The following is a 24,078-nucleotide window of genomic DNA, read 5'->3' as shown; positions in this document are numbered from 1 at the left end:
CAATTTTTTCGTAGACTCTACTTTTTCAATTTGTAGAGCTTGCATGAATAGTGTTTTCCTTCTCTTGAAGTTTAGAGAGATCATGTACTGTAATTCCTGAGCCACCTTGCTGTAACACATTTTCCAGTTCTTCAGTATTTTCTTCCTAATTGCTTAGATTTTCTTGATGCTTACAACTTATTTCCCTCAATTTCTGTTGATGAACATTCTGTAATACTGATAATTCAAGCTGATGGTCATCAGTATCCTGACTTCTTTTTTGTTTGAGCTCCTTGATGATATTAATATTTGGTGTTTGTAGTTTGTTGATTTCATTTTCATCAAAACTAGTTGTTCCTCCTATTTTATAAGTCTGAGCAATACACTTCCAATGGCCAACTGGAGACTCAAGTTTTAGAACTTCATTGGACTATCTGTTTATTTCTTGTTATGATGAAATTATGTCATAAAAACCCATGTAAGCATCGTGGAACACTGAAGCATGGTGGGTACCACATGGAATGGAGGGGATGCAGTGTGGATGGGAACCTCCGGCCTTCCCTGAATGTGCTGACTCCAGGGTTGGCTGCCGGTCCTGCAACCGATCCTGTAGTGCTTGCTTTCTTGTTTTAGGAAGACTCATTTCTACCTCTTTCTGTTGTAATTGATGTCGATAACTTTTAGTTTGCTGCCGTATCTGAAGCTCTGATGCTTCCTAGGTCTCTCCTAGGTCACTACAAAGATCTTGAAGTCCCTCATTCTTTGATACTAAGAATTCCAAACTGGCATCAGTCTCCTTTATCCCATAGTTAGAGAGCTCTTTCCTTTTTCTATGACATTTAGGAGCACATTTGAGATGTGGCTGATGATGAAAGAAGCCACATTGCTGCCCATCCACTGCAAGGAAGCGGCTTACCTGGAGCCAAGGCCACCAAACCAGGAAGACATGAGTGTGTGAGCACGTGTGTTAAGGAAAACACACATTGACTTTCATTTTTTTTTTTTTTTCGAGACAGGGTCTCTCACTCTGTTGCCCAGGCTGGAGTGCAGTGGCGCCATCTCGGCTCACTGCAACCTCTGCCTTTCGGGTAAAAGCCGTTCTCCTGCTTCAGCCTCCTGAGTAGCTGGGATTACAGGCGTCCACCACCACGCCCAGCTAAATTTGTATTGTTAGTAGAGACAGGATTTCACCGTGTTGGCCAGGCTGCTCTCGAACTCCCGAGCTCAAGTGATCTGACCCTCGGCCTCCCAAAGTGCTGAGATTACAACGTTGAACCACTGCGCCCTGCTAGAAACAGCTTTTCATACGTTGAAATAAACGAGAGGGTGACCGGGCAGCGTTGGGGTCGGGGAGGCCAGGCGGAGGAGGCCTAGTGGTCTTCTCGCCCGGGGCCTTCTAGCTCCTTGCCCGTGTCAGGTAGGGCACTGTTAGCCTCGGCTCGGTTCGACTCGGCTCTACTCGGGCTCAGCTCGGCTCGGCCAGATCTAGAGGGCGGGCGGGCGGTGCCACTGGAAGTGACGAGGCGAGGGCGGGGCCGCCGGCCCGGGGAGCCGCCGCCGCCGCCGCCGCCGCCTGGGCCGGGAAGCGATGTAGTAGCTGCCAGGCTGTCCCCCGCCCTGCCCGGCCCGAGCCCCGCGGGCCGCTGCCGCCACCGCCGCCATGAAGAAGCAGTTCAACCGCATGAAGCAGCTGGCTAACCAGACCGTGGGCAGGCGAGTGCGCCGGGCAGCACGGGGGTCGCACCGGGGCTGGGGGCGGAGGGCGGGGGGGCGGGACGGCTCCTCCGCGGTCCGGCGGCTCTGAGCTGGGCCGCAGCCCCTGCCCGAGACCAGCGGGGCACGGGCCCGGGGGCTGCGCCGCGCTGAGGCCCGAGCGCAGCGCTCCAGGCGGCCCGCCTGTCTCTCAGCGCCGCCGGGCCCCCGAGACCTGCAGGGGAGGGCCGCCGCCTCCTCCGCCACACCGCGGGGTCCCCTGCCCATTGTCCCTACCCCGGGAGCATCGCCCTCGGGGAATAGACCCGGTCCTTCTCCTCCCTTCCCGGGGGCCGAGCCAGCTCGGATCGCTGCCCTGGGCTCAACAACGGTGACTTCTGTCCCTAACGCTGTGCCGAGCGCTGTGCTGTGGGGGGCGGCAGTCCCAGGCTTTCCCGGTGCTCCCGCTGTTTGCGAGTCCTTCTCCTGTAAGTGCATGGCGGCAAGAAATGGCTAGAGGGACATGAAAGCCAGCCGGATTTGCTCAGTGAGTTCAGAACGCCCTTTGAGGGAATTCGGAGGTGGTGCTGTCTCAAAACCAGGGCTCCTAGGAACTGGACTGCTGCTGCCAGTTCTTGACATTTAAAAATTTGGAATTGGCAGAAAAGGATTATGGAGACGCCTTGCGCCAATTTAAAAAGACTCACCTTAGGTTTGGAAACAAATGCTTCTTTATCTTCCTTTGCTACGGTTGAAGTGCTTAACAAGAAACGTTATTGATTATTAAATGGCAGGCTAGACCAGAGTTGGTAGATCAGGTTGTCAGAACAAGAAATGATTTGTGGTTTTTGAGAGTTTCTGGAGGTGACTGTCATGTGCTGTATTATCTGGGGCTAATATTTCAAGGTCTTTCAGGGCAGCTGGCTGTACTGTACCGATTTAGTGTTTATTCAGCAAAGAGATACGAAAGTATGAATTTCTCACAGCTCTTCTTTTGATTTTCTGTTTTTAACAGTTAAGGGGAGTTTGGTTTGGCTGAAGCACGTGGGACACTTCTTTTTTTTGAGTGTATGAAAATACTTTTACTTCCTCTCGAGTTTTCTAAATTTGCTTTTTACTGTTTCATTTCCTCCATCTTTTTGCTTAGTTTCCTTGTTTAATTTTTTCGATTCCCTACCGTATTATTGTGGTGAGAATTAACTCTTATTTTCAGGGTTAATCGCTGCCCCTAAAGCCCAGACAAACCTACTTTTCTGTTATTTGCAGGAAAATTAAAGAAATAATGCTGAGAGGAAGGTAGACGTGTGGTAATGGCGGCTGATGTTTCAAGGAACAATTTACAAGCACATGATAATTTCTTGTGAGTTTCGTACCCTTGTTAGTGTTCTGAGCAACGTGCATTGTGGAACTAGTGTTTAGTAAGTGCCAAGATACATTTGTCAAATAGTCGTTTGGCTTGTTTTTACATTGTTCGTGACAGGTAAGGGACTTTCACTCTTTTTATACAAAGTTCTGAGACTTAAATCTACCAAGCTATTTAGGGTCTCTTTGACTCCTGGGTCATCTTAGAGGCTTCTCCCTTCATACTTTTTTTTTTTTTTTGAGGCAGGGTCTCCCTTTGTCACCCAAGCTGGGGTGCAGTTGTGCGATCTTGTCTCATTGCAGCCTTGACTTCCCTGGGCTCAAGCGACCCTCTCGCCTCAGCCACCCATGTGGTTGGAACTACAGGTGGGCACCACCACATCCGCTAATTTTTGTATTTTTTGTAGAGTGGGGTTTTGCCATGTTGCCTAGGGTGGTCTCGAACTCCTGGCCTCAACTGATCTGCCTGCCTTGGCCTCCCAAAGTTCTGGGACTACAAGCGTGAGCCACCTTGCCTGGCACCTTCACATTTTAAAATTCCGGCCATGCTTGCCTACCTTCAGTTTCCACAGGAGGTCTTGCTTTCTTACCTGCTAGCATCTACTTGGAACTCCTGGAAGCCTCTCCCACCACACCTTTTCTCCAGGCACCTCTTGCTCATTCTTCAGCCTTCTGGGAAAGGTCTCTCTGCCTCTGAAAGGCCTTCTATGATGCTACAGCATAGATTGGATGCCTCTCCTGGGCGTTCTTGTAATCCTGTGTAGCACTTGCTTTTCTGTGCTGTGACTGCCTCTTGTGTGTGTTCTCCATCAGATTAAATACCTTGAGAGTCCTTGCTGTGTCTCCTTTAATTCCCAGGGTCTGCTGTGGTTCCTACCCCATGGCCAGGGTGCAATAGACATTGTTAATTCCGGTATTTGAGTTCTTACTAGATCGCCCTGGTGGTGTGGGCCCAAGTATGGGAAAACATGAAGTGGATAGAGTAGATGGTGATTCATGCTGGAGCTGTAATTCTGGGCCTGACCTTTGACTGTCTTTAAAAATCTTTATTGCTAGATGCCAGTGGAAGCTGAAGCTATTACAGAACTATTAAGGGTGTGGCAATTACGCACCCAAAGTCAGAACATCTGTTTTTAACTGGGAAACCTGTTGCTTCCTTGCTGTTGATTTCCTAGATATTTGTGTGTGTGTGTGTGTGTGTGTGTGTGTGTGTGTTTTTCCGCTTAAGTAATCAGAAAGGACTAAGGAAGATAAACGGAGGCTGGAGAGTGCCTAGAATTGTTACTGCGTGGAAGTAGGTGGTTGGTTGGCCCCAGAATCAGGATTCTGGGTGTTTTTAGGTCAAGATGAAGGCTACAAAGCAAAGGGGTTTTTTGTTTTCGCCCCTGCGATGTAGGTGGAGAAGGAAGTTATATATGTGAATGTCATGCCCATCGTGTTTTGGTTTATCAATTTGTGGAATTCTAGGTGGTGTCTTGCAGTGAGATATTCTCCTCAGAAGGGAGACCTTTGAGTACTTTCACTGTAAGGTTCCAGGGGAGGGACTTGTAGAGAATTAGTAATGCCTGGAAGGAATGAGTTCGCATGATGCAGTTTGTTTACGATAGGTGGGTAAGTCTGTTTGAGAAGACGGCCTGAAACTCACAGGGGCAAGGCTTATGAGGTGGTCTCATGGTGTGAGTGTCCCAAAGAAGAGAAGTAGGATGGTTCTTTTAGTCCACCTGCCTTTTGTTGATTCATGCGTTCAACAGACACTTGTTGAGCCTACACTGTGTCCTGTTATCCAAGGTATTAAAGAATCAAAGGTGAATACGGGCATGGTTTCTGCCCTGAGGGAGCTCAGGAGATACGTGGAAGAGGTAGGCAGGCAAAAAATAATTATATACATGAGGTAAGTGCTTAAGAGGGATGGCTAATGCACAGAGCAAAACCCAGCTGTCATTGGATTGAGAGAGGTAACAAAAGCTTCCCAGAGGAGAAAATTTGAGCACCTTTCTCTGCCTTCCTTTTCAAGCCCTTATTTCAAATATCTCTTGTATTGATTAGGTCTCTTTTGGTTGTAAGGAAACCCAGTTCATAGCAAAGACGGGAATTGATTGGCTCATAAGTGACCAAAAGAGCCTCTAATAAGTAGTGTGGCTGCAGATTTGGCTTCTTCTGGGGGCTCCACTCTTTTTTTTTTTTTTTTTTTTGAGACAGAGTCTGGCTCTGTCACCCAGGTTGGAGTGTAGTGGCGCGGCTCACTGCAGCCTCCACCTCCTAGGTTCAAGCAGTTCTCCCGTCTCAGCCTCCCAAGTAGCTGGGACTACAGGCCTGTACCACCATGCCCGACTGATTTTTGTATTTTCAGTAGAGATGGGGTTTTGCCATGTTGGCCAGGCTGGTCTCAAACTCCTGCCCTCAGATGATCTACCCACCTTGGCCTCCCAAACTGCTGGGATTACAGGCATGAGCCACCGCGCCTGGCCTCGGTTCCACTCTTTAGATAGGCACTGTGTCCACTGGGAGACTTCCACATCTTCCAAGTCTCAGAGGGAAAGAATACTCATCTCCCAGTCACTGTGGCCCGAGTCCCAGGATTGGCTCTGAATGCTTCTGGGTCACATGCTTTTCCCCAGAAATGGACTGGAGTCAGCGCACCCAAACCATATGGACTGAGAGTGGATGGTAATGGGTGGTAATCAGGCAAGAAATAAAGGTCATGGTGTGTCTTTTGTAGTCCTGCTAAAAAGAGAGATGTTTTGTTTCTTGAAAACCCTTAGATGCAGATCATCACCGATGGTGTTTTTGGGGAGATGATGTCTTGAGTAGAGGAAGGAGTACACTGGGATGAAGACCTTGAAGTTACAGAAGTATCAAGGAGAAAAAAAATTTGAGAGACAACTAGGAGAGCATAGTACTGAGGCTCTGATAGGGAGTGTCTCCTTGGGTATTGATTTCTTCCCTGACTGAAGTTTCCCTTGGAGGTCTGAATGCTTTCACAGATAGTTGTTTTTGAGAACCCAAGGTTGTAAACCCAAATGCCTAGAGGGCCAGGCCAGTAAAATGAATCAGTGCCTTGGGCCATGTGAAGGCCTCAGGGGACCTGGAGGACTGTGTCCCACCAAAGGGGCTGCTGTGGTAATGTAGGCCCAGTGTGGACCACCTGTGGAGTTTTCCTGAAATCTGCATTTTAACTAGCTGGCATTTAATCCAAATTAAACTATGGGGACACTATATACATCTGAACAAAATATTTCTGTGGATCACCCAACTGCCTGTCTAGAAGCACTCAGAAATTGACAGTCCCTCTTTTTCGTTTATTCCCCTGTACCTTACCCTGACATTTTCAGTTCTTTGGATTTGTTGAAAAACAGCTCATCCTTTCTTTACTAAAATCTTGAAAAGGTCTGATAGTAACAGTCTATAACATTTCTATGGTGGTTTAGTTTACAAAGTGCTGTACTAAACCACCTGGCTTGGATTTCGTCTCCTGACAATGATAACTTCTCTCTGACAAAGATGGAAACCTGGCTGGGTGGGGTGGGGTGGCTCACGCCTGTAATCCTGACACTTTGAGAGCCCGAGGTAGGAGGATCACTTGAACCCAGGAATTTCAGACCAGCCTGAGCAACATGGTGAAACCCGGTCTTTACAAAAAATACAGAAAACTAGCCAGGAGTGGTGGTGTTTGCCTGTCTCAGCTGCTTGGGAGGCTGAGGTGGGAGGATCAACTGAGCCTGGAAAGTCGAGGCTGCAGTGAGCTGAGATCACGCCACTGCACTCCAGTCTGGATGACAGAGCAAGACCCTGTCTCAAAAAAAAAGAAAAAAAAGAGGAGGAAACCTGACTTTCTAAGTTTGCACAGCTACTGAGTAGTGGCTGAGGCATGGCTTGGGTCCAGGGCCTCTGCCTGTGGTTCCCAAGTGCTTTTGAGTACAGGAACTGGGCTGCCTCTTCACTAGGGAAGGACTAGTGTTTACTAATGTTTATTAAACATCTTCTGTGCTTATGAAGCTGCTGGGCTTGGTGCTTTGCATACATTTATTTCATTGCATTCTCATAGCAACCCTCTGAGGTGATGTTACTTATTTCTGATTTAATGATGAGGAAGCCAGAGATCAAAGAGGTCATCAAGCTCGCAAGAGACAGAGCCGTGGACCCAAACCCAGGTTTCTGATTCTGCAGCAGCTATAAATTCTGATCACAGAGATCTAATGACCTCTAGGAGTCTTCCACTCCTAGGAGGTATGTAGAATGGACCACTCACTAGGTAGTTGGATCCACTACCAGCAATGTGAATTCTCACACTGAGTCAAAATGTGTCTCTACCTACTGATCCCAGAACAGTCCCCTGCTGCCGAATTGAATGAATCTCATCTCTCTTCCCTGAGTCAGCCCTGCCTGTATTTGATGATCACAAACCTTATCCTTACGTTGCCAGCAGTAACAGTCTGCATCCCTCACCCACTCCACTGTGTCCCTTTCCTCCCACTGATCTTCACTCTGCCTTTCCTTCCCCCCCGCCTTTTTTTTTTTTTTTTTTTGACAGAGTCTCGCTTTGCCACCCAGACTGGAGTGCAGTGGTACAATCTCGACTCACTGCAACCTCCACCTCCTGGGTTCAAGCGATTCTCCTTCCTCAGCCTCCCGAGTAGCTGGGCTTACAGGCATGAGCCACCATGCCCAGCTAATTTGTGTATTTTTTAGTAGAGATGGAGTTTTGCCATGTTGGCCAGGCTGGTCTTGAACCCCTGACCTCAGGTGATCCACCCACCTTGGCCTCCCAAAGTGCTGGGGTTACAGGCGTGAGCCACCACGCCTGCCCACTCTGCCTTTTCTAGGGGAACTCTGAACAGTATTTCTGAGAAGGGATAGGTAATGTGTGCTTTGCTTCAATCTGAGTGGATTCCATCAGCCTCTCCATAGAGCAGGGTGGAAAGAGGTCCTCTTGTCGTTGCAGCAGCTTCTCAATCTCATCTTTTATGGCCTTATTATGTAGTTTACATGTTAAGAAATCCAGATGTATTTATAGTTGAGTGAAAATCCATTCTTTACTGGGGGGAAAAAAATGAACTCTAAAACCATAAAAATGATGAACCAGTAGGAAATTTTCATCTGTAAATTTGAACCATAAAAGGGTATGTTCATTTAGCATCATTTTTGTATGTGTAAGCGGCATGTTACGCTATTATGGAATTGCCTTTGTAGCAGAGTGGACGAGGCAAAACCTTCCAAGTTTGGTTATGGCCTAGGGTGCTGCAGTCAGTACGTGCACCGTGCATTTTTGTCAGACCACAGGATGTTTCACCTTTATCATTCTATTTCAGTTTCTCAAGTGTAGGTAGACGCTGTAGTAACTAGTGAAGTACAAATCCATGTAAAAATGTTAAACTCTCATCTGTTCGCTGTGTTTGTATTTTCTTAAAGGTAGGGATTAAAAGTGTAATAGGCCCACAGTCCCTTATCTGGAATCATTGGGCCAGATAAGTTTTAGAATTCAGAATTTTTCAGATTTTTCTAAAAGTAATAATACACATATGTTGTTGTTATGTAATACTTCCAGTGGGGCCTGGGACAAAATCCCATAATCAAACATTAGTATAGCAAAATATATATACATATATTCCCACTGAATGGATATGCATAAAGATTATGCATAGTTTAATATCAGTTCAGGTCAACTTTTATTGCCAAATAAGTTACAAAAAAAGACTTGTTTTTTAGAACTTTTTGGATTACAAAATGGTGATAGGGATTGTGGACTTGTCTTACTTTTAGTTATATACCTATTGAGAGTCTGTTAAATTTTTTTACTGTAAATAATATTTCCCATATTCCCAAAGGTTGGAAACCACAATCATATAAGCAGGGGTCACAAACCCAAGTGCCAGGTTGGGTAAAATAAATAAGTGAAATGGGAGGCGGGTATAGGACAGTAGGGAATGGGGGGACTGCAGTGAACTGGTGAGTACATGTTCATTCAAAGGGGAGAGCTGCTCTTCAGTTCTAGCCACTTGTTGCCATGGTGAATGTGGGAGTAGTGAAGCTACATCTTCCATTTTTGATGATACTCCAGAATGCTGATTTTCATGTGAAGTTTCTTGATATTTAAATGTTGGCAACTAAAAAGAAAAAAACCCACTGTTGGCCAAAGAAAACATCTGCAAGCATTATCTGGCTGTGGGCTGCCTGCTTTCATTTGTAGTTTAGAGACTAATGCTTGTGGTATGAAAAGTTGTCAGTGAGCCGGGCGCAGTGGCCCATGCTTGTAATCTCAGCATTTTGGGAGGCTGAGGTGGGAGGATCACTTGAGACCAGGAGTTTGAGACCAGCCTGAGCAACATAGCAAGATCCTGTCTCTACACACGAAAAAAAGTTTAGCCAGGCATGGTAGCATGTGCATGTAGTCCCCAGCTACTTGGGAGGCCCAGGTGGGAGGATTGCTTGAGCCTGGGAGGTCGAGGCTGCAGTGAACTGTGATCCTGCCACCGTGCTCCAGCCTGGGTGATGGAGTGAGACCCTGTCTCTAAATAAGTAAGTAATTTGTCAGTGGCATTCGTAATGAACTACTTTCTTGAGATATGGATGGGTACATTTGCTTTATTGTTATTCATTATGCTTTACATACACGCTATTTTTTTTGCACATAAAATATTTCATAATAAAAATCTAAAGAAGTTGATAAGCACTTTATTTTAGAATTGCCTTATTTTCTAGCCATTAGGAAATTTTCATCTGTAAATTTGAAACTTTAAACTTATTTATCTTGGAAAAGGGACTGAAAGCCCCACTTCAAAAATAGGAGCCCTCTTTTTAAAAAGTAGGAGTTAAAGGAGGTTAGACTGTAATGTTCATTCCTTTCCAGGGCCATAGTGATCTGAAGTAACATTGAGTATCCACTGTTATATTGCGACAGGGAAATGTCCTTGATCTCCTTTCTTCTCAGACCATTCCCCTGGGTGATCTCAGCCGCATAACTGTCACCTCATGGTGACAGTTTTATGCCTCCAGCCCTGGGGTCTCTTTATCCCTAGAATGATGCTATCATCTCTCTCTTGAAAAATCTCTGCTGACATGGCCTGATAAAATTGAACCCATGAACTTCTTCCTCAAATTGGCTTCATTTCCCTCTATCTTCTAGTCCGTGAGTCACCAGACTTTGGCCTGCAGGGTAAATCCAGCCCACCGCTTGCTTTGTGAAAAAGTTTACTGGAACACAGCCACTCACTACAGTGGCAGGGTTGAATAGTTGCAACAGTGACCCATATGGCCTGCAACGCCTATGGTATTTATCCTCTGGCACTTCATAAGAAGCATATGACCCCTGCCCTAGGGCATTAAATGCCCTCACACCCTCCCTAGTCACCTGTCAGTCCCATTCTTTTTCCTCCATCATCTCAGTCAGGTGAGGAGACTGGAAATTCTGCCTCTTTAATTATCTTTTTCTTTTTTTTTTTTTTTTGAGACGGAGTCCCTCTCTGTCACCCAGTCTGGAGTGCAGTGGCATGATTTCGGCTCACTGCAACCTCTGTCTCCCGGGTTCAAGCGATTCTCCTGTCTCAGCCTCCTGAGTAGCTGGGACTACAGGCGCACACCACCATGTCCGGCTAATTTTTTTAATTTTTAGTAGAGACGGAGTTTCACCATGTTGGCCAGGCTGGTCTGGAACTGACCTTGATTATCTTTTGACTTCATCTTTGCTTCCCAGAGGCCATCCTTCCTGTTACCTTAATTAGGTGCTCATTATTTTTCACTTGGAGTCAAATTTGTCTTCCAGTTGGCTTTGCTGCCTTGAGCTGGCTTGAGCTGGATTGCATCTACAATTCCCCAGCCTTCTGTTTGACATGGTCAGTCACCATTTTAATGATTATAGCTGCTCACCTCTAAATTACTTTTTCATGATGAACTCTCTAGAGGTTAGAATCACTAGATTTATAGGAAATTAATATTTATATCATGACAGTATTGCCAAGTTGTCTCCTAAGATGATAATGCCATCATTTAGTTTGTAGTGCAGAAAGTGATGTTGTGCAATAATGTGTGTCATTATGCATGACATGATGAATATCACATTTCACCATCACCTTAGTTGCATTAGATATTGTCCTTAAAAAATTTGTTATCTATTTAAATTTTTTCCACTAAGGTCAAAATGAATGTGTTCTTACATTTGTATTTCTTTATATGAGTTTTCTCTGTATGTGTCATTTGTTTGTCATGGAATTAACGTTTAGTTATCAGTTTCATTGCCCAGTTACCAATTTAGTTCAACAAATGTCTCTTGAGAACCTGTCAAATGATAGGGGCTGGGGTTAAAAATATAATTGATCCCTGGGGACTTGAATGTGGAGACAGAGCTACAAACAGATAATCTGAATGTAACCAGTTTTATCTATTCTAGCAGATCTTAGGTGCTGTTAATGAAATCTTAATGCCATTCTTTGATGTATTTATGTACTTTAATATAAACAAGTTAGCATTCTTGTTCGTAGATATGTTCCTCAACAGATACAGTGATGAAACCTTGCACATTCATGACTAGGTACAGATTTAATACAAGTTTCAGAAGATAAAGCTGATTCTATAAAAAATCTAGGATTTCTATAAGAAACTGTCTTTTAAATAGGTAGAGCCTATTATTTATAGCAAATAAAATAATAGGCATGTTTGATATAAAAACAATATTCAGGCTGGGTGTGGTGGCTCACGCCTGTAATCCCAGCACTTTGGGAGGCCAAGGCGGGTGGATCTCCTGAGGTCACGAGTTTGAGACCAGCCTGACCAATATGGTAAAACCCCATCTCTACTAAAAATACGAAAATTAGCTGGGCATGGTGGCAGGCACCTGTAATCCCAGGTACTCAGGAGGCTGAGGTAGGAGAATGGCTTGGACCCAGGAGGCCGAGGTTGCAGTGAGCCAAAATCGCACCACTGCACTCCAGCCTGGGCAACAGAGTGAGACTCCATCTCAAAAACAAACAATATTCAGTTCATTTCAGCCATGCATCTTGTGAGACTGTGTTTCCTCTGTGTTAATTACAGCTTATTGATTATTTGCATTGGCTACTTCCTTTTGATTATCCTAAGATGTTTCTCTCTTCCTCTCCTTTCCCACAGCTCTTCTTTTTGGACGTCTTCCTTATCAGAGATACCTTTTGGTTTAGTAGTCAATTTGATCTCTCCTTTAATGTTTCATTAGCATTTCTTCTGTAGTTACTCAGTGTTCTTCCACATGGTTTGGCCAAATTTATACTTCTTAAAGAGTTTAAATTATAAATCACGGACCAAGTAAACAGGTGCTCAAATGAATATAAATCTTAAATAAATGTACAGAAATTATTAAAAGCACCCATCAGCTGTTACCTGTCAGTGTGAATATGTATAAATCAAGCAGCTTGGATATCACATGGTCATTGGATACTTTCACATGCCTGGGCTGGAGTGACCATTTGAAACCATGGCCAGCGGTACTTTGGGGGAAATACACCGAAGTGTTTCTACTTCACCAGATACAGTGAGTGCTTGGATGGAGGGAGTGTGGGCACAGGCACAAAGCAGGGGAGTCTCTGAGATGTGCCTGGGGGTTCAGTGAGGACTCCGCTGGGCATGTAACGTGAGCAATCATTTTTAAACAAATTTTTTCATGGAGGCAGAGTCTTGCTATGTTGCCCAGGCTGGTCTCCAACTCCTGGCCTCAAACAACTCTCCCATCTTGGCGTCCCAAAGTTGTGGGATTACAGACGTGAGCCACTGTGCCTGGCCTTGAGTGATCTTAATAACTGGCAGGTGATAAAGAATTCCAAGGGTAGAGATAGTCCTAGGGGAAACCTAACACTTGAAGAGTTTATCCTTTAACTTAATATTTTTTTTGTTTGTAAATTGGGAAAAAGGCAACCATTATGTGATTCTTAGCAGGGGAACAACTCTCTCCAGCTCTTCTATTTTCAAATCACTTGGGTAGTGAATGCTATTTTCTGATCCATTTGTTAAGTATTTGTAGTATTTAAATTCACAGCCCCTGGTTGCATTTCCATCCAATAGAAGGTGTAAGTTGGTTCTTCAAAGCTTTTTTTTTTTTTTTGAGATGGATTCTTGCTCTGTCACTCAGGGTGGAGTGCAATGGCACAGTCTCAGCTCACTGCAACCTCTGCTCCAAGGTTCAAGCGATTCTCCTGCCTCAGCCTCCTGAGTAGCTGGGATTACAGGTGTGCACTACCACTCCCGGCTAATTTTTGTATTTTTAGTAGAGACAGGGTTTCGCCATGTTGGCCAGGCTGATCTGGAACTCCTGGCCTCAAGCAATCAGCCCTCCTCGGCCTCCCAAAGTGCTGGGATTACAGGTGTGAGCCACCGCACCCAGCTGGTTCTTCCAAGTTTTAAAAAGCTTTAAGGCCAGGCATGGTGGCTCATGGCTATAATCCCAGTACTTTGGGAGGCTGAGGCAGGCAGATTTGATGCCAGGCCAACACGGCGAAATCCTGTTTCTACTAAAAATGCCAAAATTAGCCAGGCATTGTGGTGCACACCTGTAATCCCAGCTACTTGGGAGGCTGAGGCATGAGAATCACTTGAACCTGGGAAGCAGAGGTTGCAATGAGCTGAGATCCTGCCACTGCAATCCAGCCTGGGCAACGGAGTGAGACTCTGTCTCAAAAAAAAAAAAAAAAAAAAGCTTTAAAACCAGCATACTCTTGTTTTATTTGCCCTGTATAAGCTGACGGAGACCTTTGCCCCAAATAGACAATTATGTTATACATTGAATATCAAGTATCATTTCTCACAATGTAACTTATTATTTTCTGTAATTTCCATTTTACTTGTATATCTCCTGTTAGTCTTTTTTTTTTTTTTTTTTTTTTTGAGACGGAGTCTCGCTCTGTTCCCCAGGCTGGAGTGCAGTGGCATAATCTCAGCTCACTGCAACCTCCGTCTCCTGGGTTCAAGCAATTCTCCTGCTTCAGCCTCCTGAGTAGCTGGGATTAAAGTTGCCCACCACCACACCTGGCTAATTTTTGTATTTTTAGTAGAGAGGGAGTTTTACGATATTGGTCAGGCTGGTCTCAAACTCCTGACCTCAGGTGATCCACCTGCCTTGGCCTCCCAGAGTGCTGGGATTACAGGCGTGAGCCATCGCGCCCAGCCAGAACCAGTTTAATACTCCCATTGCTTTTGCATTTTTGTACTTGCTGGGGTTCATAATAATCCTCAAACAACCCCAACATAGCAGGACTAAAATACATGGCCATCCATGGCCTGGCTCGCCAACTTTTGAATGCCAGGCGATGTTGATTGGCTTCTGTCGTCATCTGTGGAAGTCCATCGTTAGAAAAGCTTCTGTTCCAGTTTTAGGGGGGAATGATGGTTTGAGGGCTACTGTGGTAGAACTTGGGGAACTCTTTTCGGCAGAAGGTTGAGAAAGTTGGTGCTGTGGGAAGTCAGCTGGCAGCCGATGGAGTCAGGACCAGGGAGGAAGGGAAAGGGAACCCAGATAGGAAGCTACTGCAGTAGGTTCAGAGAGGTGATGACGGCGGGGCTAAGACAGCGGCCTTGGGCGGTGACTGGGAAGAACGTTGAACACCATGTTTGGGCTGAAGAAAAGAGCAAGGGAAGAGGTGAGGAGCTTCAGGTTAGGGTTGATGTAGATGTTATTTACATAGGGAACAGTAATTCTTCACTTTTTCATTGTTTTACAATGATTCCTTTTTAGAAACATATAATTGTGATATTTTCTTTGACCTTTTTTTGGGCTTTCTATTCTATTCCATTGATTTATGGCTTTGGGTGTGTGTATATGTTTGCATCAACATTTTTTTTTTTTAGATGGAGTCTCGCTCTGTCACCCAGGCTGGAGTGCAGTGGTGCGATCTTGGTTCACTGCAACCTCTGTCTCCCAGGTTTAAGCAATTCTCCTGCCTCAGCCTCCCCAGTAGCTGGGATTATAGGTGCCCACCACCACCCGGCTAATTTTTGTATTTTTAGTAGAGACAGGGTTTCGCTTTGGCCAGATTGGTCTTGAACTCCTGACCTCAGGTGATCCTCCTACCTTGGTCTCCCAAAGTGCTGGGATTGCAGGCGTGAGCCACTGCACCCAGCCTGCATCAGTATGGTTTAATAACTGTTGATCTGTAATATGTTTTAAATCGGGTAGAGCTGGTCTCTTACAAATACTCTTTTTCAGGCTGGGTTTGTGGCTCACGCCTGTAATCCCAGCACTTTGGAAAGCTGAGGCTGGAGGATCGCTTGAGGCCAGGAGTTCAAGGCTGCAGTGAGCTATGGTCCTGCCACTGCACTCCAGCCTGGGCGACAGAGACCCTGTCTCATTAAAAAATAATAATAAATACTCTTTTTTCAGTATCTCTCTTACTTTTGTATAAAGGTGAGTTTTGGCATCTCATCTTCTCTAGTTTCTAGAAAAAATTATTTAGGATTTTGATTGAGTTGGGACTCATTTATTCAAATGATGTTTATTGGGTCCCTGCTGTGGGCTAGGCTCTAAAGGTACAAAAATAAATAAAACCCAGGTTTTTATGGCCTAATAAATCTGTGAACTAAACTTTGAGAATTGATATCTACAAGATGAGCATTGCACATGACTTTGTGTGTACAATCTTTTATATGCTTCCCAGGTATTTTTTTTGTTTTTTAAATTGAGAATAGTGCCTATTTACTAAACTATGCAACTGATCATTTTTGTTATTTTAGGTACATAATATTATCAGTGTTGTGCTTCTATTTCTGCTTTTGCTATTTAGTTCAATGATTTCTTTTTCATCCCTTATTTAATTGGTTAGACTCCAAAATAGTGTGTAGCTGTATAAATGTTTATAGGAATATTGTGTAAAGGGCATATGATTCTACCTTTATTGGACATTTCAGGAACATGATAAGGACTATTTAAATCCTGCTAAAATACAAGTGTTGTAATATGAATTGTTCCCAATGGAAGTTTGCAAGCAACTTTCTCCTCATTTTCGAACCACACAACTTTTAGTGTGTCTGCTATTTGAGCTTTATTCTGTGTCTGTTTTGTGTCATGAGGTTGGCAGGTGATCTTAAATGCAGAATGCTGAATTTGTAGTAGTCCAACTATATGGAGAAAACAATTGCAATGCACTTTAGATTTAGGAACAAATTGGAGGAGAAAGTTGAGAAATGGTAAGAGGAGTTTTAATGGAGCGTATGTGGCAGTATGCTAATGTCACTTCTAAAGAAGAGGTGGTTAGCAGGTCACAAGGCAGTAGACTGAATTGTAGCCTCTGAATCTCAGGGCAGTCTTTAGGAATGGAAACCTTGCTGCCTGTAGATTTAGGTAGAGGTTTTAATAACCCCCGGTTGCCAGAAAAAATCATCCACACACAGATTTGCCTATAATCTTATGGACTTCACAGACATCCTCAAGCGCATGGACAAAAACCCCAAGATTCAAGAAAAGCCGTCCACATGGTCGGCAGCTCAAGAAAGCCTGCCAGTTGTCCAAGCAATGCTTAGTTACAGTTCCCATCCTGGGAGCTGCTCTCTAGAGAAATGTTATTTGCAGATGTGCACCTCGTGCGTCTGTGTGTGTTGTTCTGCCTGTGTCCAAAATACACGCTTTTTCTAGATGAGAGCCTTTCCCCCACAAAGCAGAAATGTGTTCTGTCATGGGATTTGATGATCATCAAAATACTTTCCCTCAAGAATTGGCTTTCTTGGCGATTAGTTAATTCAGTTTTCAAAACTTCTAGATAAGGGCTTAATCAACCTAAAACTGCTTTGGGGCAGTTGCATTGTGGTAAAAAGTGTATTGGATTTGAGTCTGAGGGCTTGAGATCCTGTCTGTACTGTTTACTCGCTGTGTCTCTGACCTTGGTCCAATCAGCCACTCTGCTGTGTTCCTATACATGAGAAACGGCTCCTGATACCACCAGGAGCAAGCCCTGCTGTGTTTAAGAAGGTGGTGTGTGCTAGGGAGGTGTCCTGAGACAGTGAGGACATACAGTGTGACACAGCAGGTCAGCACTGGGGAAAATAGCCAGGTTAGCCTTCACTTCACTGCTCTATGCCAAAATACATTCCAAATGGGTTAAAGCTTTCATGTAAAAAATAAAACCACAAAATAAATACAAGAAAATATAGCTTATTGTGGAAAGTACTGCATGCTTTGGCATAAAAATGTGGAGAAAGAACAATAAAAGATAGCCTGTAGGTGGGACATGCGACTCCCACCTGTATCCCAGTTGTTAGGGAGGCGAGGCAGGAGGGTCATTTGAGGCCAGGAGTTTGAGCCCAGCCTGATTAACATAGTGAGGCCCGTGTCTGTAAAAGGAATTTTGGAAAAATTAGCTGGGTGAGGTGGCACACCCCTGTAGTCCCAGCTATTTCAGGAGGCTGAGGTAGAAGAATCCTTAGAGCCCAGGAGCCGGAGCTGCAGTGAGTCATGATTGTGCCCCTGCAGTCCAGCCTGGGTGACAGAGTGAAACCCCATCTCTAAAAAATAAAAAAAAATAAAAATAAATAAAACACCTGTAGATTTAACCACATAATAACTACACTTCTGTCTGTTTTATTACATCAAAGTTAAATTTAAAACGATGACTAACTGGACAAAACTGAGAGCAACCACCACAGAGGTGAATATACTGGATATATAACGCTCTCTAGTAATTTTAAGAACTCCGCTGTAATGAGCAGGTATCACAGACAGAAACTTCTCAGATGAAATACCGATGACCAGGAAATCTGTGAGACCATTTTAAAACATTCGAAGTCATTGAAGAAATGCAAAGCTTCCAGGCTCCACTTTTCACTCATGAAATTGGCAGAGTTCGGGACAATGAGATGTTGCTGTCCTGGGAGTGCGGATGGGGCTGTGTCCTGTGATGGCGGTGGGCACTGGCACTCTTGTCCAGAAAGACATTCGCCACTGTGGTTCAAGAAGCACCTCAAAGGTCTTCACCTTGGTCCCTTGTCCACCTCTGCCCGCGGTCTCTCCTCCTTTCAGCCTCCTCTTTCCCACACAGTCCCTCCCGCCCTGGCTTGGTCCCCTTTCTTCTCTGACGGGGTCAGGCATGTGGGTGACTGACTTCCAAGGCTCTGTCTACCTGGCCTTTTTCTTTCACCTGTTCTGCGGAATAACAGCCTGATTCGTTCCTCTTTTTGGGTCCTTCACTTCCATACCTGGGATTTGGGGCGTGGCCCAGAAAGACCCTGCAGTCGTGCAGTGTGGGGCTGCCAGCATTTCATGGCCTCCAAGCTCAGCTGGGCTGAATGAATGCTGCCGTCCAGCGCTTGGCTTAGTTTTCTGTCCCATTTTCCTGAGTGCTTTTGCCAGACTTTCACTTTTCTGAAACCTACTCCACCCTACCCCAGACACCCACCCTCTCTCCTTGGATGACCTGCCTCCTAATTTCTAGAGAAAACTGGACATGGCCACCTTTCCCCAGTGTCTGAGCCCAGGTTGACCCGTGGTCATGGTTGCCATCACCACCCACCTGCCTGGACCCCGCCCTCTGTCCAAGGCCCCACCACCTGTGCCGCTGTCCTGGGCGCTGCCTTGCCAGCCTCCCCTCTGTGCCATGCACCTTTCACCTCCCTCCATCTGCTGCCTGTTTCTTCTTGGCTGCTCCTCATGGTCAAGCTTTTCTCAGCCCTCCCCTTCCTTCTGGGGCTTTGCGACTTCCTCTGTCATCCACGCTCTGCGTCTTGGCTTCCCAGGACCCTCTCCTCCCACTCTCCTGTCCCTGACGTCCCTGTGTCCGGGGCCCAGTTTGCATCATCAGCCAGTCCCTCATCCATGCTTCACCCGCACCTCGCTCCTGGCTCCTTCCCTGCCCTCACTGGGGACTCCTGTCCTGTCCCCTGCCCTGGTTCTCCTTCTGCTGTGTCCCAGGGCCTCCATCCTCAGCCTCCGTCTTCTCTGCAGGGTCTGCTTCTGCATGAACTCCCCCAGATCCGTGTTTGCTGCTGGTCCTCACAGCAGGCTCTTCGTTTCTGGACCAGATGTCTTTTCTGTGCTTCAGAACCATCTAGAAAAAAGGGAACTGGATATCTCCACCTGAATGTTCAACAGGTCTCTTCACCCAGCATTTCCAGAGCTGACCTCATTGTACCTTCATATCCTCCCAGTGTTTCTCTTTTGGTGAGGAAAAACACACATTGTCCAGCCAGTCCCTCAAGGCAGAAACCTGGTGGTCATCCTCAGCTCCTCCCCCTCACTTCCTGTCCACCCCCAAGTCACTGAGTCCTGTCCTTTCTCCTTTGCAGTGGCTCTCTGTGCCCTGCTCTACCTACCCACTATTTAGTGTGGGCTGTCCTCCATCTCACTTGGATCTCGTGTTTTGGGGACTCTTCAGATTCTCCTCCATGGCTTCCCTACCCGGCAGCATATCTTTCCCTCACATATTCCACACTGCAGCCAGAGGGATCTGCCAAAGAAATAATTGTGATAATGATAGACAATGCGCATCTGGGTGTATACTGGGTGCCTTGCACTAGTCCAAGTGCTGATGACAGAGAATATATATCTGGGTGTGTACTGGGTGCCTCGCACCAGTCCAAGTGCTAATGACAGAATATGTGTCCGGGTGTGTACTGGGCGCCTTGCACCAGTCCAAGTGCTAATGATAGAGAATATGAGTCTGGGTGTGTACTGGGTGCCTTGCACTAGTCCAGGTGATAATGATAGAGAATGTGCATCTGGGTGTGTACTGGGCACGTTGCACCAGTCCATGTGCTAATGACAGAGAATATGTGTCTGGGTATGTACTGGGCGCCTTGCACCAGTCCAAGTGCTAATGATAGAGAATATGAGTCTAGGTGTGTACTGGGCGCCTTGCACCAGTCCAAGTGCTAATGACAGAGAATATGCGTCTGGATGTGTACTGGGCGCCTTGCGCTAGTCCAAGTTGTGTACTGACTTGTTTAATACCCACCAGACCCTGTGAAGTCAGTATAGTGTTATCCCTTTGATAGGTGGGAACCAGAAGCACAGGGAGATTGAGTAACTTGTGTGACATGATTTCTCCATATTCTAGACAAAGAACAAAAACCATTTTTTTTTTTTTTTTTTTTTTTGTTGTTGTCCCTATGTTGTCCAGGCTTGTCTCCAACTCCTGGCCTCAAGCAATCCTCCTGCCTCGGCCTTCCAAAGTACTGGGATTACAGGTGTGAGCCACTATGCCAGGAATTTTTTGAGCTTTCTAGGAATCAGCACTTTGCTTCTATTATCTCTTTCAATCTTTCCAATTCTGTAAATTAGATATTCTTAATATCTCCATTTTTACGGGAAAGGAAATGGAGACACAGAGATGTTAAGTAATCTGCCCATAGTTACCCTGCTCTTAGGTGGTGAACGGGGCTTTGACTCCCTGCATATTTGCTCTTAGCCACTTCACCCACCTACAAGGAGCTAGCACCTTGCTTGGGGTAGAGGGAGGGCACCTTCTGAACATGCTTTAGTGGGTGTTTTTCTGTTCTGCTTTCCGAGTTGTGGGTGGCAAAGGAGATGTGCATGCATAAGATGTTCTCATTACTAAGAGTGCTTCTGATGATAACAAAAGACCAATATCCTGTTGGAGCAATGTCCAGATATGATGAAATGCTAGATTTGCCTGGTAATGCTGAAGAAATTTTTTAATGAATGCTCCATCCCCAGAAGACTCTCCCTCCTGCCATTTGATCAATTGATTTTATAATATGAGCACTGGTAAATTCTTAGGAATACAACTATCATAATAACATGTTATGGCACAACAAATTTAACTGTTACTCCACTGGTAGGTTCCTGAAATTATTGATGATAGGAAGATTCTTCAGTGCAGAGAGGGATTTAAGACGTTATGGGAGACATTTTAGTTAAGATGGTTGACTGAAGACATATTTATTTCCCTCCCCCCTCCAAAAAATAAAATTCACTGAAATGTTGGGAATTTTTTTTAAGTCTTAGAAGTTAAAAACCATTGTGCTGAAATCCCTGGTGTACTTATGAAGAAGTAGGTGGCTTGCACCTGTAGTCCCAGATACTGGAGAGGTTGAGGCGGGAGGATTGCTTGAGCCCAAGAGTTTGAAGTGAACCTGGACCACATAGCAAAGCCATTGGTCTCTTAAAAAAAAAGAAGAAAAAGTTGGTCTATAGAGAAGTAAAGTGAGTGCAGTTTTATTTGTTCGTTCATTGTCCAAGCCTGGTTTTCCTTTGTTTAAATGCATGTAACAGCCTTTCTGAAGATTTTTTTTTTTTACATTTGCTGCCTGGTACTCATTTGAAGGCCCAGAGTCTGGCAGAGTTCCTTTCCGTGTTTTCTGCAGTCCTTCTGTTTGGTTCGCACACCTGATGGCCTAGAATTGGGCTGGCCCTTGGCTCTCCTGCCCACCCTGGTGGTGGATTGCCGCTGGCTCCTACTCAGTACAAGGCCCAGATACTGAAAACTTTCATTTAGTCACTTACGTATTCAGCAAATAAGTTTGCTCACAATCTTCAGCAGATCTCATGTACCTGAGCTTAAATGGGGTGGGGTTCTCCCCCAGCCATGTCACCTGCATCTGCTCCTCCCTGCTCTCTCTTCCGTCTCTTCTCCCTGACCTGGGTGCTCTTGTACTATCCAGCCTCTGGGTTTCCAACTCATCCAGTAGGTCTCAGAAGCCATCACCAGTTTCAGGATATCTTTCTGATATCCCAGGTCTGCATTCAGGCCCCTCCTGTCATGTCTGTAACCCGCAACAATTTAATGTGCTTCTCTGTGCCTAGGTTTCTAAATCTCTAAAATGGGTATGACATGGTTTGGCTGTGTCCCCACTCAAATCTCATCTTGAATTGTAGTTCCCATAATCCCCACGTGTTGTGGAAGGGATCCGATGGGAGTTAATTTAATTATGGGGCCGTTACCCTTATGCTGTTCTAGTAATACTGAGTGAGTTCTCATGAGATCTCATGGTTTTATAAGGGACTTTTCCCCCTTTTGCTCGGCATTTCTCCTTGCTGATGCCATTTGAAGAAGGACGTGTTTGCTTCCCCTTCCGCCATGATTGTAAGTTTCCTGAGGCCTCCCCAGCCCTGCAGAACTGAGTCAATTAAATCTCTTTCCTTTGTAAATTACAGAGACGTGGGTATGTCTTTATTAGCAATGTGAGAACAGACTAATACAGGTTATAATAGTGGTATCAGTCTCATGGTTGTCTTGACGATTAGTTGGGTTAATACAAGTAAAGTGTGTATTAGGTGGTTAAGAACAGGGTCTCTGAAGTAATATTGCCGAGATTCAGAGCCTAGATGGGAAGTCCTGGGCAATCACTTAAGTTCCCTGGGCGCATCAGTTTCTTCATCTGTAACACGGGGGTAATAATACTTATCCCGTAGAGTTCAATTCTTGCAAAGCACCTGGAACAGTGATGAGCATGTGATATGAGCTCAATAAATGTGGGCTGTGGTGATAGTGACAACTCCCAGGGACCCTGCACTTCCCTGTTGGAACCGTCCTTGCACTGGAGTATAATGGCTTATTTTCCTTGATAGTCCTTGAGCTCTGTCAGAGCAGGGGCCCTATCTTACTCATGATGGCTCATGGAAGGGAACCCGAAAATATTTGTTCAGTGACTAACCAAATGAAAAGTTAGTGCAAAGTATGCATGACACCAGCCTGTGGTTGAATTTGTTGATGGGCTGTGTAGCTCCACTCAGTTAAGGCTTACTTATCCTGAAGAGCTTTTTTTGACAAAACACCTCATTAAAAAGCAATCAGATTTCTGTTTTAAGGTATTTACAGTGTCCTTTCATCCATCAGGCACTCTTTTCTTTGACCTTAGAAAAGGGCAAGTGGAGATTTGGGGTGTTCCTCGCCCAGAATCTACCATCATCCCTCAAAAACTGCCTCGCCCTGACTTTCCAGGTGACTATTTTTTCTTCATTTTGTGCACCACGCTAAGCATAGAACTTTCTGGGCCACATCTGTGACGTGTGTTTATTGTAGAATTCCAGAGGAGCCACCATTATTCAGATTTTCAGCACTAGATGCCTGTTTAAACCATGCAACATTTGTCATTTTTGGAGTTACAGTCCTACATTTGCAAAGCCCAGTTTGGAAGGTTTCAAAATGTTCCCTCCTTTGCTATTTTGTTGTAGTCTCTTGAAAGTCCTGTGAGAATGTTGATGCAAATATAAATAAAGTAAGGGGCAGAAAGGTTAAGGGATGTATTTTTAGATGCTATGGTTAGTTTGTGGCGGAGTTAGGATCAGAACGTAGCTTGCAAATTTAAGAGAAATTTAACTTTGGTCCATGGCCTTGAAGGTACTCTTTCTGAAGGTTCAAAGACTGGTTCACATTGTGTAATTCACTTAATGGGTGTCTGCCTGCACACCCACGAAACAGGGATAATAAAAATTGCCCTGTATGGGTACATGTTTTTGCCCATTACTTTTTTTTTCTTTTTGAGACAGAGTCTCACTCTGCTGCCCATGCTGGAGTGCAGTGGTGCAATCTCAGCTCACTGCAACCTTCGCCTCCTGGGTTCAAGTGATTCTCCTCCCTCGGCCTCCCGAGTAGCTGAGATTACAGGTGCCCACCACCATGCCCAGCTAATTTTTTTTTGTATTTTAGTAGAAATGGGGTTTCACCATGTTGTTCAGGCTGGTTTTGAACTCCTGACCTTAGGTGATCCGCCCACCTCGGCCTCCCAAAGTGCTGGGATTACAGGCGTGAGCCACCATGCCCGGCTGCCCATTACTTTTAATGGGAAAAGCCACAATTACTTTTGCACCAACCTATTATAATGAAATAATATAGGTAAAAGTGCTTTCATAACAGAAAATAATGTATAAATGCAAAATATTACTATTATTTTTTTTTTAATTTTAGTATTGGAAATTTGGTGTTAAGCAACTCTTTTGGCTGGGCACAGTGGCTCATGCCTACAATGCCAGCACGTTAAGATTTTAGACCTTGTCTCCAAAAAAAGGATTTTAACTGAGGCAGGAGGATCACTTGTGGCGAGGAGTTTGAGACTAGTGTGGACAACATAGCGAGAACCTGTCTGTACAAAAAAATGCAAAAATTAGATGAGTGTGGTGGTGTATGCCTGTAGTCTCAGCTACTT

General features: G+C 45.1%; 1 protein-coding gene across 9 annotated transcripts in view; it reads left to right on the top strand.

Annotated features, from left to right (window-relative positions):
• Positions 1–1,496: 1,496 nt before the first annotated feature.
• The window catches only part of ARHGAP17 (Rho GTPase activating protein 17), a 96,121-nt gene continuing 73,539 nt past the window's right edge, over positions 1,497–24,078 (top strand). For 3 of the 9 annotated variants that reach the window (XM_055365536.2, XM_055365534.2, XM_055365535.2), the window contains exon 1: positions 1,521–1,692. In XM_055365536.2, the coding sequence (XP_055221511.1) occupies positions 1,640–1,692 (53 nt within the window). In that variant the 5' untranslated portion in view covers positions 1,521–1,639. Of the gene's footprint in view, positions 1,693–2,790; positions 3,032–24,078 lie in introns of those variants that run through there. The other 6 variants (XR_010131516.1, XM_004057371.5, XM_004057372.5 and 3 more) reach the window with 5 other exon arrangements.

Source organism: Gorilla gorilla, chromosome 18 (assembly GCF_029281585.2).
Source record: "Gorilla gorilla gorilla isolate KB3781 chromosome 18, NHGRI_mGorGor1-v2.1_pri, whole genome shotgun sequence".
Lineage (NCBI taxonomy): Eukaryota > Metazoa > Chordata > Mammalia > Primates > Hominidae > Gorilla > Gorilla gorilla.
This window is presented reverse-complemented; position numbering and strand designations above follow the sequence as displayed.